Source organism: Thalassophryne amazonica, chromosome 22, assembly GCF_902500255.1.
Source record: "Thalassophryne amazonica chromosome 22, fThaAma1.1, whole genome shotgun sequence".
NCBI lineage: Eukaryota > Metazoa > Chordata > Actinopteri > Batrachoidiformes > Batrachoididae > Thalassophryne > Thalassophryne amazonica.
Window position 1 is genome coordinate 15,104,083 of NC_047124.1, and position 14,410 is coordinate 15,118,492.

General features: G+C 40.2%; 1 protein-coding gene across 1 annotated transcript in view; it reads left to right on the forward strand.

Annotated features, from left to right (window-relative positions):
* Positions 1–2,752: 2,752 nt before the first annotated feature.
* Positions 2,753–14,410, forward strand: part of arid2 (AT rich interactive domain 2 (ARID, RFX-like)) — a 57,809-nt gene continuing 46,151 nt past the window's right edge. Inside the window, exons 1-4 of the mRNA XM_034162983.1 lie at positions 2,753–2,924; positions 3,058–3,243; positions 3,361–3,454; positions 4,298–4,395. Coding sequence (XP_034018874.1) covers positions 3,152–3,243; positions 3,361–3,454; positions 4,298–4,395 — 284 coding nt within the window. The 5' untranslated portion in view covers positions 2,753–2,924; positions 3,058–3,151. The remainder of the gene's footprint in view (positions 2,925–3,057; positions 3,244–3,360; positions 3,455–4,297; positions 4,396–14,410) is intronic.

Here is a 14,410-nt window from a genome sequence, read left to right on the forward strand (position 1 = left end):
GTGCATGACTCCGTAACCTCTTCCAATTATGTTGTAAATAATCCAATGGTATTCCAATTATATTATATTTTGTAGTTATTTTTTGACAGTATGGCATCCAATATCAAATATCGTGATTGTACTGTGTCCAACAGATGACTTCAGTGTCCCATTGTCCTTTGAGCGCATACAGTGGTTCCAGTTGTGCGCCAACATGGCATTGCTCTGAGATTTGTTGTTTTGGAAATTAAGGACCTTCTGGAATGAGAATATTGATCATGCATGGATGTGATTTGACAAAAAAATATAAAAATAAATAAAAATGTATATATATACCTTAACATGTTTGAATGCCTTCAGTGACAATATTTCATTCTGGTTTGCGTTTCTATTCCTTATGCATGACGAGAGGTGATGCCATTTTTGTTATTTATAACTGGTGAGTCAGACGAGAACCAGGATGATGGAACTCTGAAAGATTCTATAAGAAACCGATGTGGTTATAGAGGAACATCAAGCATCCGAGCTGTAAGGAGGCAACCGAATTTCAAACTCAATCATTCGGGTTAGGGCAAGGCGTGCAGAGGGTGAAGTTTAGGGTTAGGGTTGTGCATGAACCACAATGGGTGCCATATAATAGGAATTCGTGATTTGCATGCAGTACCTTATCAACAGCAACAGTCTTTTTTTTTAAGGTTTAGTTTATTAGTTTATTTATTAGGATACTCTTCCTGGGGTCCACACAGATTTATAAACACAATGAACATAAATCCATTCAAAAGTATGAAAGTAAAAAAATAAAATTACAAACTAAAAAAATTCCAGTCAAATGAATCATCATACATGGTCAAGTCTATACACATCTGAAAAAATAATCTATATATGTGTAAAGGTACACCATTAGATACAACCTCTCCATGTATAAATAAGAAGATTAAACCTTTATGTTAATAAATGCAGTTTTAGAAGTTTTAAAAAAACATTCATTTGAAGTGACTTTGATATGATCAGGTAATAAATTCCATTCATTCATACCCCTAAAGATGACAGTGTTCTTAATGGCATTAGTTCTAGCTGCAGGTTGTGTAAAGTTTCCCACCACAGTATGTCTGGTTGTGTATCTATGATTTTCTGAACTAAAAGAAAAATTCCTAAACAAAATGCAAGGTGACTTAGTGACAATAATCTTTCTAGTAAAAATGATCAGTGAATATAAAAGTTTGTCTTTGACTAACAGCCAGTTTAAATTTTTAGCATTGTAATGATAACTGTCCTATAACTGGACTTAAGTGCTATACGAGCAGCCCTATTTTGAATAATCTGTAATTTATTTATCATTTCTCCAGTGGCATTTAAACAAACTGCTGGGCAGTAGTACAGGTATACTAATATTAATGCTTCAATAGCATAATTTGTTGTAGTACAACTTAAAAACCTTGCATGTCTTCTCATAATCGATATACCACTGCCCACTTTTACAAAAATATTATTTATATGTTTTTTTTCCATGATAATTTTGAGTCTAAGGTGAGGACAACATCACCACCATAATAACTAAATAAAAACGGTACCTAAAAACAGGGGTGTATATAAAATGCAACTCCCCCTACATTAAAATGTAACTTTGTTTAGAGCATTTTTAAACATCTTAAAAGTAAAGCAGCTAACAACATTACTCTCTAGAGAATTCCAGAGTTCAACAAGTCTATTTACCCAGAAGTTTTTTTCTTGTGTCTGTTCTGCTGTAAAAATGGTACAAATTATAGGCATGACCTCTACTACGATGATAAGTCTTAATACAATTACTGATATTTAAATTGGTTATCCCATCCCTTATAGTATAATAACAATAAGAGATAAGACTTTATTGATCTCACAGTGGAGAAATTCACACGTTACGTCAGCTCTTAAGAAAAACACAAGATGGGTGTGAGTAGAGGAAAATGTGCATCAAACAGTGTGTGCAAGGATAAGCAATAATAATAATACTTGTAACAATGCAATAAAATAAGAAAATGAGGTAGCAATAGAATATGTATATATATACATACATACACACAGACACACACACATCTATCTATCTATCTATCTATCTATCTATCTATCTATCTATCTATCTATCTATCTATCTATCTATCTATCTATCTATCTATCTATCTATCTATCTATCTATCTATCTATCTATCTATATAAGTAAGTCCCTTTGGCTGCTCCCTTGTTTGCACTCGGGGTCGCCACAGCAAATCCAAGGTGGATCTGCATGTTGAATTGGCACAGGTTTTACACCGGGTGCCCTTCCTGACGCAGCTCCACATTACATGGAGAAATGTGGCAGGATTTGAACCCGGAACCTTCTGAACCGAAACCAAGCGCATTAACCACATGGCCTATATATATATATATATATATATATATATATATATATATATATATATATATATATATATATATATATATATATATATATATATATATATATATATATATATGTGTGTGTGTGTGTGTGTGTATATATGAATGTGCATATATAAACATGATTGGATTTGAAACAAATATTAATATATATTAATATTATTGGGGTTGTATTAAAACACACACACACGTTTATACCCCCCTGCCCCCACTCAACATTTTCTGACCCGTTTTCCACACAGAGACACGAAGTTGTCAGACGGTCCCTAAAAAAGAAACCCGTCTCTATTGTTCCAGCAATCCGCTCTGCTCTGGACGGTGCAGTGCCGCCCGCGGCCGCAGAGGGCGCTGCGCGCGTGGCAGGCCGGGCACCGCGGCCTTCACATCTTTTTGTCTGAGAAGTGGATCCCTCTGCTGCTCCACAGTGTGCGCGATAGCCTCGGAGCTGCGTCCGTACCACACTGTCAAACCACTCCAAAGGCGACCAAAAGCATTAATTCAACACCTTCAGCCATGGCGTTTCTAATCCGCCGGTAAATCGCTGGTATTTGTGAGTGTTCGTTGGAAGTTAGTGCGGCTCGCTGTGTGTGTGTGCATCAGTCTTTATTAGCGAGCCGCCGCTCTTCTTTGCTATCAGCTATTTCTTTAACTTTTTTAAACACTCAGCTTCGCGAATGACTGAGCGCCGGCGGAGTATGGGATCCTTGGTGTCTTAGGAAGCGACTGAAGTGGGCTTTGAGCGTTTTTGCACGCAAAAACAATGGCAAATTCGACGGGGAAAAACCTAACAGATCAGCGAAGGAAAGGACAGGCTTTCCTTGACGAGCTGCGGCAATTTCACCAAAGCAGAGGGTAAGAACGGGGACTCTTTATTCCCCCCGTAAATATAACTTTAAAAATACTCGTCTGCATGTGACCCCCCCACCGGCTGGTATTTCAGTGTTTTATTTCGTGTCTTATCTCCACCAGGTCGCCGTTCAAGAAGATCCCTATCGTGGGTGGGAAGGAGCTGGATCTGAACGCTCTCTATGTCCGAGTCGTGGCTTTAGGTGGATTCGCTAAGGTGAGCTGAAAAAGCGGCTTTTTCGCCCCCGCACGCCGCCGTCCGTCCAGAGCTGCGCGGCGGAGCTCCGGTTTGGACACCCCGGGGGACGAATGCGGGTTGCTCGGCATCGGCCTTGCGCTAGTTTGCCTTGTCTCTGCGCGAATGTGGTGGCTTGTGTGTTTGTCGTGCGCCGCCAACCCGAGAGTGCAGTGTGTGTATAAGTGTGTGCGCGGTTAGGAGCCGCTCAAAAAAAATTTAAGCGGGCACGTTGAGCATCGATTATCGGCACGGAGAGCCGGCGTCGGAGCAGCGCCGCGGAGCACACGGGGGCAGCCCGCGGCGGCAGCGTTCAGCCCGGGGAGGGGAAGCTCGCTTCGCCGTGCTCAACCACGGCCGGCTCCGCGGCTGCTCGCTAAAATGTAGGCCTCACAGGCCCACGGAGTGATAAACGTTACCGAAACCGACCTCCTGTGCCGGGACGGGCTACCGCCACGCCGAGCCCTGGTTAGTTTTGACGGGAGGAGACACTTGTTTGGAGTTTAGCCTCGTTAACATTTTCACGCTAAAACGCGAGTTAGCTAGTTAGCTTATTAGCTTCGAGAGTCTCTTAAAAATGGGAGCTCAAGCTTGCCCTTTTTCTACTATGTCCAAATATTAAACACAAGAGAAACTATTTTAAACACTCTCAACACAAGTGTCCATGAATATATTTGTGTTTATGTGAGTAAAGTTTAGATATTTGGGCATAGTTATTGATTAACAGTATTTAATTGGAGGGGGGACCTGTTACAAACCAGATGGTTGTTCCAGAAGAGGGTTTTGTTTTTAATCTATCTTCTAACTGGCTGATTGTTCTTTCAGGTTTCTGACAAAAACCAGTGGAGTGAACTAGTAGAAGAGTTTAACTTCCCAAGGAGTTGTTCCAACGCTGGGTTTGCTTTAAAACAGTACTACCTTCGGTGAGTAGCATGGCCATTCAGCTTCTACTCCTCTCAGGTGAAGCATGTGGGAAGTGTTTACAAATGTGAAGTTGCAGTCAGCAGGATTTCTCTGCTCCGAAGCAGCAGCAGTGCAATGCTTTGGACTGGCAAACCGGGATGCGTGCATTTAGATCACGGCGCAGCCTGCAATTTCTCATTTGCCTTCAGGAAACCTTGATTTGTCTAAGGTAGTTGTATACGATTGGGGTTGTTCACCCTGCAAGAGGTGTTTTCTTTAAGGGCTTTGTCATTAGTCAGTGTTTCCCCTTGAATTTGTTTTTCATGCCAGGTGGTAATCTCCAAACCACCACCTCAAATCCCAAGGTTCATTGTGTGGGGGAAAAATGTGCATTCAGAAATGCTAAAGCTTCGTGATGTGCCTATTATCCTAAAAAGCTTCATCATTGGTAGATTAAATAACAGAAAAATACACGTGTTTTTCATACTGAAGAATACCTAAAGTCTAGCATCATGTAATATCACATCCCTCACACCACCAACTGCATGGATGCAAACAGTATATTTGGGTGTAAGCAAAATTTAATGTGCATATTTGTTGGACCCCCCCCCCAGTCATCACTGACAGATTTCTGGGTGCATGTACACCCACTTCTTTATTTTATTTCTTTATTTTTCTCCAAAGTTTAAGTTCAGGCATGCTGCTAAAGCATGTCCACACAAAATGAGGCCAGGCCAAATGTGGCCCATAGACCATAAATTAGTGGTTCACATTCATGTGTTGCACAGCGGTTGGCTTCACAAGTTGCTGTCTGACAAAACATTACAGAAAACGCAAAGTTTATTATTACTGTTGCACTTTGCATTTAGCTACACAAATGTCTCATATGAAACAGAAGTTACTGAGTGCAAGTTTGAACAGCACCATCAGTTTGTGCGACTGGTGAGGGAGCATTTCATGAAAAATATATTACAGGAGAGATGAGGTGGAGGGCAATGTCTGACTTTTGTTATATCGATAGGAATCAAAAATCTGAGGGGTTGATGATAGTCTGACACCTTCAATTGAAAGCACTGACTGCTAACTTTAATTGAAGAGGACAGTGGCAGGAGTTTTTAATGTCATGCAGCTGTCAGCTGACCAATGATGAGATTTAAAAAAAAAAAAAAAAAATTAAGCAGATTAGCACACTGGCCAATAACTATAAAAATGAGAGAATACCACTGTAAAAGCACTGGATGTGCTGAATTGATTGACATCAAAATTAGTAGGTATTTAGTAGCATTTGTTTGCTTGTTAAAACATTTTTTACCTGGCAGAGGTGCCCAATAGCCTAGTGGGCCGCTAGGCCTGTAATATAGAGGATATGCTATAGTCGTTCTTTTCCACATAACTGATTGTTGTCAATTTGGCTGCTCTCGCTTTTTTGTTTTTGTTGTTGTTGTTTGTTCGGGGTCGCCACAGTAAAAGTATTAATTTGGGGGGTGGGGGGATATTCCATGGCAAATATAGTGAGTTTTACGCCATGACCTCTTACAGGTGGTATGAAGGACATGCGTGTAATCATGTGTTAATCTTGATTTTCATACTACATTCGATGGAAAGTGGAAATTCTGAGCTTGCAACTCGCAAACTAGGAAAATTACATCCCATTGACTAATTTTGTCAATCTGAGTAAAAGTGTTGTTAAAAAAATCTCAGTATTGACAACTGACAGAGTAGACCTGGGAGTGGAGTCTTACCTGGCTATTAGATGTACAACAAAACCTTTGTGTGAAGTACGTCTATATTGTTTCCTGATTTCTACTTATTTGGATCTGTGGCTGTATGTCCATATTGTTTCCTGATTTCTACTTATTTGGATGTGTGGTTGTCTGTGTTGATTAGCAGTGTTGTCATCACTGTTTTTGTTGTTCGGTGTTTTGTTTTTTCCTGTCAAGTTGAAACTCTCCCATGTTTCTTTGGTGCCACAATGGTAACACTAATATATGTAGCCTAGCAGTGTTTTTTGACCCTCGATTGACATGCCTTTCAACAGTTGGACCCCGCCCCCTGGCCAGTGTGTCTTGTGTGTCTTGTTGCTGTATTTTAATCCAGTGGTTCTCAAACCAATATTAAAGATTACCTAACCTACACATTTTTCATCTTTCCCTATCTGCCATTAGCTCATTCAGGTGTACAACCAATCGTGTATCAGCAGGCACCTAAATGAGCTCATCAGCTGGTAGTGGATGAGTAAGAGATGCAAAATGTGTAGATGAGGTGGTCCTTGAGGACTGGTTGGAAAATTATATTGCTGCCAAAGACCATATGTTTTATGACTTGAATGGTTTTAAAAAAAATGGACTGCACCTTTTTAAATTAGTTCTGTCTGATATGGCACCAATAACTGAGCAAATCTATTTGCTCCCACCATGATTCTAGTGTAAATGTTGCCCTCTTCAACAGTTTGTGGTTTTGGAGTTGCTGCTTTATCTTTACTTCCTTTCTGTTTCCCCCCCGCTCCTCCTATCACTAGCACCTGTCTGCATTGGAGAAAGTCTTGTAACCTTTCATAGATGTTTTCCAGGGAACTTCAGGTCACCATGTTATATCAAGGAGCAGAACCTACTTTGGCTTTTGGCGTTGGGAGTTCCAACTGTACTAGTGGTTACTTTGATTTCTGAGTGATGAGACTTGTAGCTCATTAAAACTTCGCAAATCACCACATTTGACTTGAAAGGGGAAGCCGGTCAGGCACTTGCAGCCTTGCAGGAACGGTGAGGATTTTAGTTACAACAGCGACAAATCAATACTACCCTCTGCATATTTTCAGTGCTTGAATGGAGGGATTGCACACACAGGAGATCATGTAATTTGGCGTAATTGTCTGCTTGGAAAACTGGGCAGATGACAAGGCAGTGATTTCGGCCTGTTTGTGTGTAAGTACCTCTAAAGCTAGGGTGCTGGGTTTTTCTTATCTAATGTACGTGGGAACTCATCCTCATGGGTTCAGCACAACAGCAACATGAGGAAGTCTGTTTTGTCTTTGTATCACAGCTTTTCAGTGTGCTTGAAGTTGCTCTCACACAAAACACAAATAAGCCAACAACTGTTATCTTAAGGTCAAACTGATTTGGAAGTACTAGGAATGATAGATACCTTGTTCTGCATATGAGAAGATGCTGAGCTGATATTGATTGTATAATTGCTGTCTTATAATTTAGGAATCATTGAATGTTAAGCATGTACTGCCTTTTAATTATGTAACATTTGAGATGTACGTTTCATTAAATGTCATTCAGCAGTCTTTGCTGCAGCTTGCATTATATCTGTTGTCTTGTAGCAACTAAGTCCAGAGCCAAGAAATTGGTTTCAATCTTCTTGTCAATAGTGGTATTCAGTTGAAAAACCTGGCAGATATAATTCTGTTTAGTAATTTATGGTGTAGTGGGTCCTATATGATATGAATGGAAGTGCATCTCACCCTTTTTAGTCTGCCATTTGATTAAAATGCAAAAGGCAAGTTCAATGAAATACTGTGGAGAAAATGTGCTTATTTCATGGAGGCATGATCTGTGGAGAGGTATGTTGTTCCTAAGTGTGTCTGAAGTATGGTGTTTGTACTTCATATATTTGAATATTTCTATACCAATTATTATTTTTTTTTTTTTTAGGGCTGAAACCATTAGTCGAGTAACTTGAATAATTCGATTACAAAAAATGTTCAAGGCAAATTCAGTGCGTTCGTTTAATGTTGTAGTACATATACCAGGCCGGTGTGTCGTGCTGCAACGTCCCCAGAAAAACCCCCCACAGAAGACTACTAGAGCATAACAGCTAATTAAATTAGCAACAATAGCTACACCTTTCCAATGTGACACACAGAGTAAATAATAGCCTTTTAAGAGAAAGACGGTCCACATTGATTATCTGAAATAGACCTACTGTGCATTTAAAGCGAAGCAGTGTGTTTGTGTATTTTTTTAAAAACATGCGATCCGCTCTACGTGGGGAGTGACTATTTGCCCGGCGGCCGGCTGCTGTCTCTGTGCCCGGTGTGAGGGGAGCCCCTCAGACAGCTACAGCTCCATTCCTGGCCACACAGTTTCTGAAAGAAGATCCTCTCAGCAAAAGTCCACTCTTTCAACTGTTTTGCTCAGACTTGCACTGAGTGTTTGACTTTTTAATTTTTGCTCTTTTGAGCAACACCATGCTTCACAAACAATGTAACTTAAATAAAATAAAATAAAAAAAAAACTGACTGTAAGGCTTGCATGTTCAACCTTCAGCCGAAATGCATCTATTGAATCGGAGCGAAAGCGTGATTTTTAAAAAAATCACGCAGGGACCCTGTCCACCAACATAAAAAAAATTAAAAAAATGGTTAATAAAACAAAACAGACGCATCCCATCGCCATTTCAGCAAAATGTCGAGACTTTGGCCATTGCTTAGTAGGGAGAGCCCTGGACTATTGATGATGTTTAAAAATGCAAAAGTACTTTTATCCAATTACTCAATCACCAGAATAATCGATAGAATACTCGATTACTAAAATAATCGATAGCTGCAGCCCCACTATTTTTATAAAGAGTATAATGTAGTGACTAGTGAACATATTATGACGTAAAAGTTCCAGTATCATTTGGGTAATACTGATCATTGCCAACCATTTCCTCAAAATATGAAGTAGTTGTGGAGCAGTGCAGCCTGACCTGGTATCAGTCATGATGAACTGTATTTGGGTTTCCCCTGTTGACTCATGTAGTGCTTATGAGACCTAATCAGTGGCTGTTACCTGTTAAACTTTAAAAACTTTATATTTACATGTCTTACTGTGTGTGTGTGTGTGTGTGTGTGTGTGTGTGTGTGTGTGTGTGTGGAAAGAGTTAATGTGGACATGGATCAGAGTACTGTTGCAGGAATACAGAGGTCAAAACAAATGTTTTCTGCAGGGAAAACAGAGTTTGAATTAGTGTTTTTTTTTTGTTTTTTTTTGGGATGCAATACTATCTTGTGGTGGTGAGCTATATGACTGAAAATTTGTATCACAGTACTTTATGCTGTATGGGTGTGTGGCCTGTGCTGCTGTCAGTATCAGGGGTGAATGGAATATTAATTTAATCATGTGTAATCGCTCACCTCAGTTTCTTCGTACTCCATTGCACTTTGTTGTTTATTCCACTGTACTGACAAACCTCCCCAAGCTAACGTCTTTATGCTACTTGCTTAGCTGTGCTTTAAGAATATTGTGATGCTAATCCTTTTTTACTTTTACATAAGTAACACTTTCAATACAGTAGTGTAATACACCAACAGATTTGTTGACTGCTATAAACTTGCAAGAACAAGAGGCTGACATTAGTTTAAAATGCAGTTTATGCAGTAGTATTCTGTATCTGTTGTCGTACACTGATAATGATATTCTTTGGATTAGTGATTAACTTCAGTGGATTCAGTAATGTTTAACATTATGGTGTTTTGAATGCGCTCAATGTAGCGGTGTCATTCTAGTGCTGACTGACACGAGACGCTTTGAAAACATATATATACAGGTATTTTTGGCTTGTTTTGAAACTATGGAAGCCAGCGACCGTGTCCATAGTTCAGTTGAAACCCTGGTAATTAATTGTATTCAAATGCAACACAAAGAAGAGAGACTCCTGTTCTGACCCTTCAAAATAAAAGTTGTAAACATACGCTGCCACTGACCTGCAAGAACTTGCATCAGTTCCAAAGATTTTCTTTGGAAGCAACTCTATAAAGTAGCTTGCAATATCCATGAGGCTGGTTTTGTGGGGTGGTTGGCAGACAGTCAGTCACATCCAAGAACCTTTGCACCCAAGCATTGGTTCCCAGCCTTAGTCCTCAGAGACCCCTTAACTGTCACATTTTTACCCAAGGCCATCAAAATATGGCCATCGGGTATTGCAAAGACGTATTGCAATGTAAGTCCATTCCTATTACTGCCGGAGTCTTCAAATTCACAGGGAACATTCTTGAGACACAGACTTTGGACAAGTTCAAAGATTGCTAACCTTGACCTTTTTTAAGAGGTTAAAATGTCACTTTGTTTCATATTTTATGCTATGATTCATGCAAATCATTTTATTTTTTTTCAGGCACTGGGGTGACAGCCAGTCAGCATAGAGCGGCACTGTGATATCACTGGCTGGTCTCTCTCTGGCGCTCCAAAACCATTTTGTTTGTGTAAATATAACAAGTTTCACAAATACCATGTAATGGCGAGAAATAGACTTGTAAAACTGAAAATGCTGTTTTTGTAACTTGATAGCACCTCTGGAGTGATTTGTAAGACATCTCGCGGACGTCAGCGTGCACGCTAACTTCCACTCTTGTCAAAAGCTCACCTATGCGCACACGCACGCCCTCCATGCCGTTAAAACATAAAAATATTGTTTATGATTGATTGAAGGTGTTTATACTACAACATCAATATAAACGTACCGATGTGAATGTCCACACACACTAAAGCATAAACACTTATTTCCATTGTAGTCTTTGTGAAATTATCACGTGACAAAATAGAGGGGCTTGATTGAACATGTACAAATTGTACATAACGCTTTCGGATCTTAATAACTAATATAAATAACAATAAATGTATAATAAATTATATATACTTTGCACTGGGATACCAGTTAAACAACTGCAAATTATGAAGAAGACAATGCTCATACGGCCGAGGGTATTTTAGCATTGCACTATATTCTAACTTGTATAAGTAAATATTATACATGTTAAGAATTATGATGATGTGTGTGTAGATATGGGTTCTCAACTATAAGTGCAGATCGACATCGGTATAAGTTTTAGACATGCAGGTTATAGTCCAACAAAGCTTTTGTGACACTGAATTATATTTTCACCACATCAAGAGTGTTGACATGCTGCCATGCACAGGTTGTATATTACCTGTAGTGTGTATAAAAATAGACCTGAGTTGCTGTTGTCAAGAATGACAGACAAGTACATGTCAAAGTTGTGAAAAAGTTAAGGACATCTTGCTTGGTTTATATGTGGTTGTCATCCGCTGCATTTCCCTGTTCTGCTGCAGTCACTCGTCTAGTTGGTGGTGGTAGTGCACCTTAGTTAGCCAAAATCCAGTAGTGGTGATGGTGGAGAGCTGCGATTCGAAGTAGAGGTCGATCCAGAGTCATTACAGACTGAAACTGTTGTTGCTCTACTAACTGTAAAAATCTTGTTTATATCCTTTCCCCATGACAGCTGTGTACACCTGCTTTTGTTGTCACACTAATGAAGATGGGCTTCCTTCTGCCCACAGCACTGTTGATTCTCGTTAAACTCCTGCAAGCTGTAATGATATAAAATGAATGGGGGCTACATCAGTCCTTCATTTTCATTTGTCCATCTTTGTCACATATATAATTTGCTTTGAATGTGAAGTGTTTCAAAGTTACTTCCAGACAAAACTTGCTGGTGTTTCTGGACTTGAGAAAGAACAGTTTTGCATGTGAGGAGTCTGGGTATCTGGGATTGCAGTTGTACTGGAATAAGACTAAAGGAGGAAATGTACCTTATAAGTTGCACCATAGTATGTTATACCTGTTTTTAATGTCTCTTGAAAAAGAAAAACGCACGTCACGTTGGAGTATACATTGCACCTTTTTTCTGTATTATCAACTCTTCAATTTGGAATTTTATACATTATTGCAGTGTACTTTTTATTATTGGCATTTACTCTTTAATTATTATTAGTTTATGGTTTGCTCCTGGGAAAGTGGCCTTCCAAACTAATAATTCTTGCAAATAAATTGGCTTCACACAGGCGTCTTCTAACTGTCACAGCACTTACAGGTAACTCCAGACTGTCTTTGATCATCCTGGAGCTGATCAATGGGTGAGCCTTTGCCATTCTGGTTATTCTTCTATCCATTTTGATGGTTGTTTTCCGTTTTGTTCCACGCGTCTCTGTTTTTTTTTTTTTTTTTTTTTATCAATTTTAAAGCATTGGAGATCATTGTAGATGAACAGCCTATAATTTTTTGCACCTGTGTATAAGTTTTCCCCTCTCCAATCAACTCTTTAATCAAACTACGCTGTTCTTCCGAACAATGTCTTGAACATCCTATTTTCCTCAGGCTTTCAAAGAGAAAAGCATGTTCAACAGGTGCTGGCTTCATCCTTAAATAGGGGACACCTGATTCACACCTGTTTGTTCCACAAAATTGACGAACTCACTGACTGAATGCCACACTACTATTATTGTGAACACCCCCTTTTCTACTTTTTTTTTTTTACTAATAGCCCAATTTCATAGCGTTAAGAGTGTGCATATCATGAATGCTTGGTCTTGTTGGATTTGTGAGAATCTACTGAATCTACTGGTACCTTGTTTCCCATGTAACAAGAAATATACTCAACCTGGATTAATCTTTTTAGTCACATAGCACTACTATTATTCTGAACACTACTGTACCTGCGATCTAGTTTTTTCAGTCATCACCCAAGCCTTATGACCATGAGTGACCAGTAGATCGAGAGCTTCGCGTTTTGGCTCAACTCCCTTTTTGTCCCAACAGTACGGTAGAGTGAATGCAATACAGTCCCTGCTGCGCCGATTCTCTGGCCAATCTCATGCTCCATTGTTCCCTCACTTGTGAACAAGACCCCGATGTAATTGAACTCCTTCACTTGGGGCAAAACCTCATTCCCTACCTGGAGTAGGCAGTCCATTGGTTTCCTGCTGAGAACCATGGCCTCAGATTTAGAAGTGCTGATCCTCATCCCAACCGCTCCACTTTCTGCTTCAAACCTACCCCTTGCGGGCTGGAGGTCACAGGTTGATGATGCCAGCAGGACCACATCATCTCCAAAAAGTAGTGACGAGACCCTGAGCCCACCAAACTGAAGACCCTCTTTCCTCTGACTGTGCCTCGATGTCCGATCCATGAATAACTAGGTAACTAGGCGCAGCCTCGGCAGAGGCCAATCCCCACCGGAACCCCTACTCAGCCCCCCCCCCCACACACACACACAGTAAATTATTGAGCCAATTCAAGCAATGAATGACAAATGCATATACTATGACCAACCTGATGCTCAGAAGGTGTGAATCGTCTGGTGTCGTATCGTGGCAGATACAATGTCTGGCACCAATAATTACAGGCATGAAGTAGTGTGTCATGTCAATTCATACTTAGCTAAGATTGAAAAATTGCTCGAGCTTTGGTTTTATTGTTCCCACCTTTAATAATATTAGTAATTGTTAAATTGAACAGTCGCGTTTGTGATCACACAAAATGTGGCCGCATCTGAGTCCAGTTGGACTGCAAGCCATACCACATCTAAATTGGGCTGGTCATGTTCCAGAGCGATTACACTAGTCAAACAAACTAGACTTTGCGAGCATAACGTGATTGGGTGTGATCCAGAGTGCCTAATTTGAGTTTACCCCAAGATCCAGGCTTCCAGTAATTTCTTGGTCTTAGCTATCATAAGCGTTTCTTTATGTAGTAAAAGGGTCTAAATGCAGAGACATTAATTTATCTCTGCATGGGCATTTATGTAGGCCTGAGAGATAAGATACCTATTTCAGTAGATGTCAATAAAATTTAGTAGTTTCACTCAAATGCATTAAACAACAATTCCAGGAAAACAATCATGAATATACAAGCTCGATTGCATGAACAAGCCTCAAGTTTGCTCCATCCCTGCCTCATGAACATCCCATCATTCATTCATTTTCTGCCGCTTATCCGGGTCCAGGTCATGGTGGCAGCAGACCAAGCAGCTCTTCCCATGCTTCCTATCCTCTGCCAAGCCTTGTAATTCTTCCCTTTGGGTTCCCGAGGTGTTCCCAAGGCACTCCCTCCAGCCTGTCCTGGATTTTCTCAGGGGCCTCCTTCCATTTGGACATGCCTGGAAGACTTCCCTAGGGAGACGAGCAGGGGGCATCCTCAGCATATGCCCAAACCGCCTCAGCTGGCTCCTTTCTATTCGAAGAAGCAGCGGCTCTTCTTAGAGTCCCTAATGGATAGTTGTGCGTCTCACATTGTCCAGGAGTGTAAACC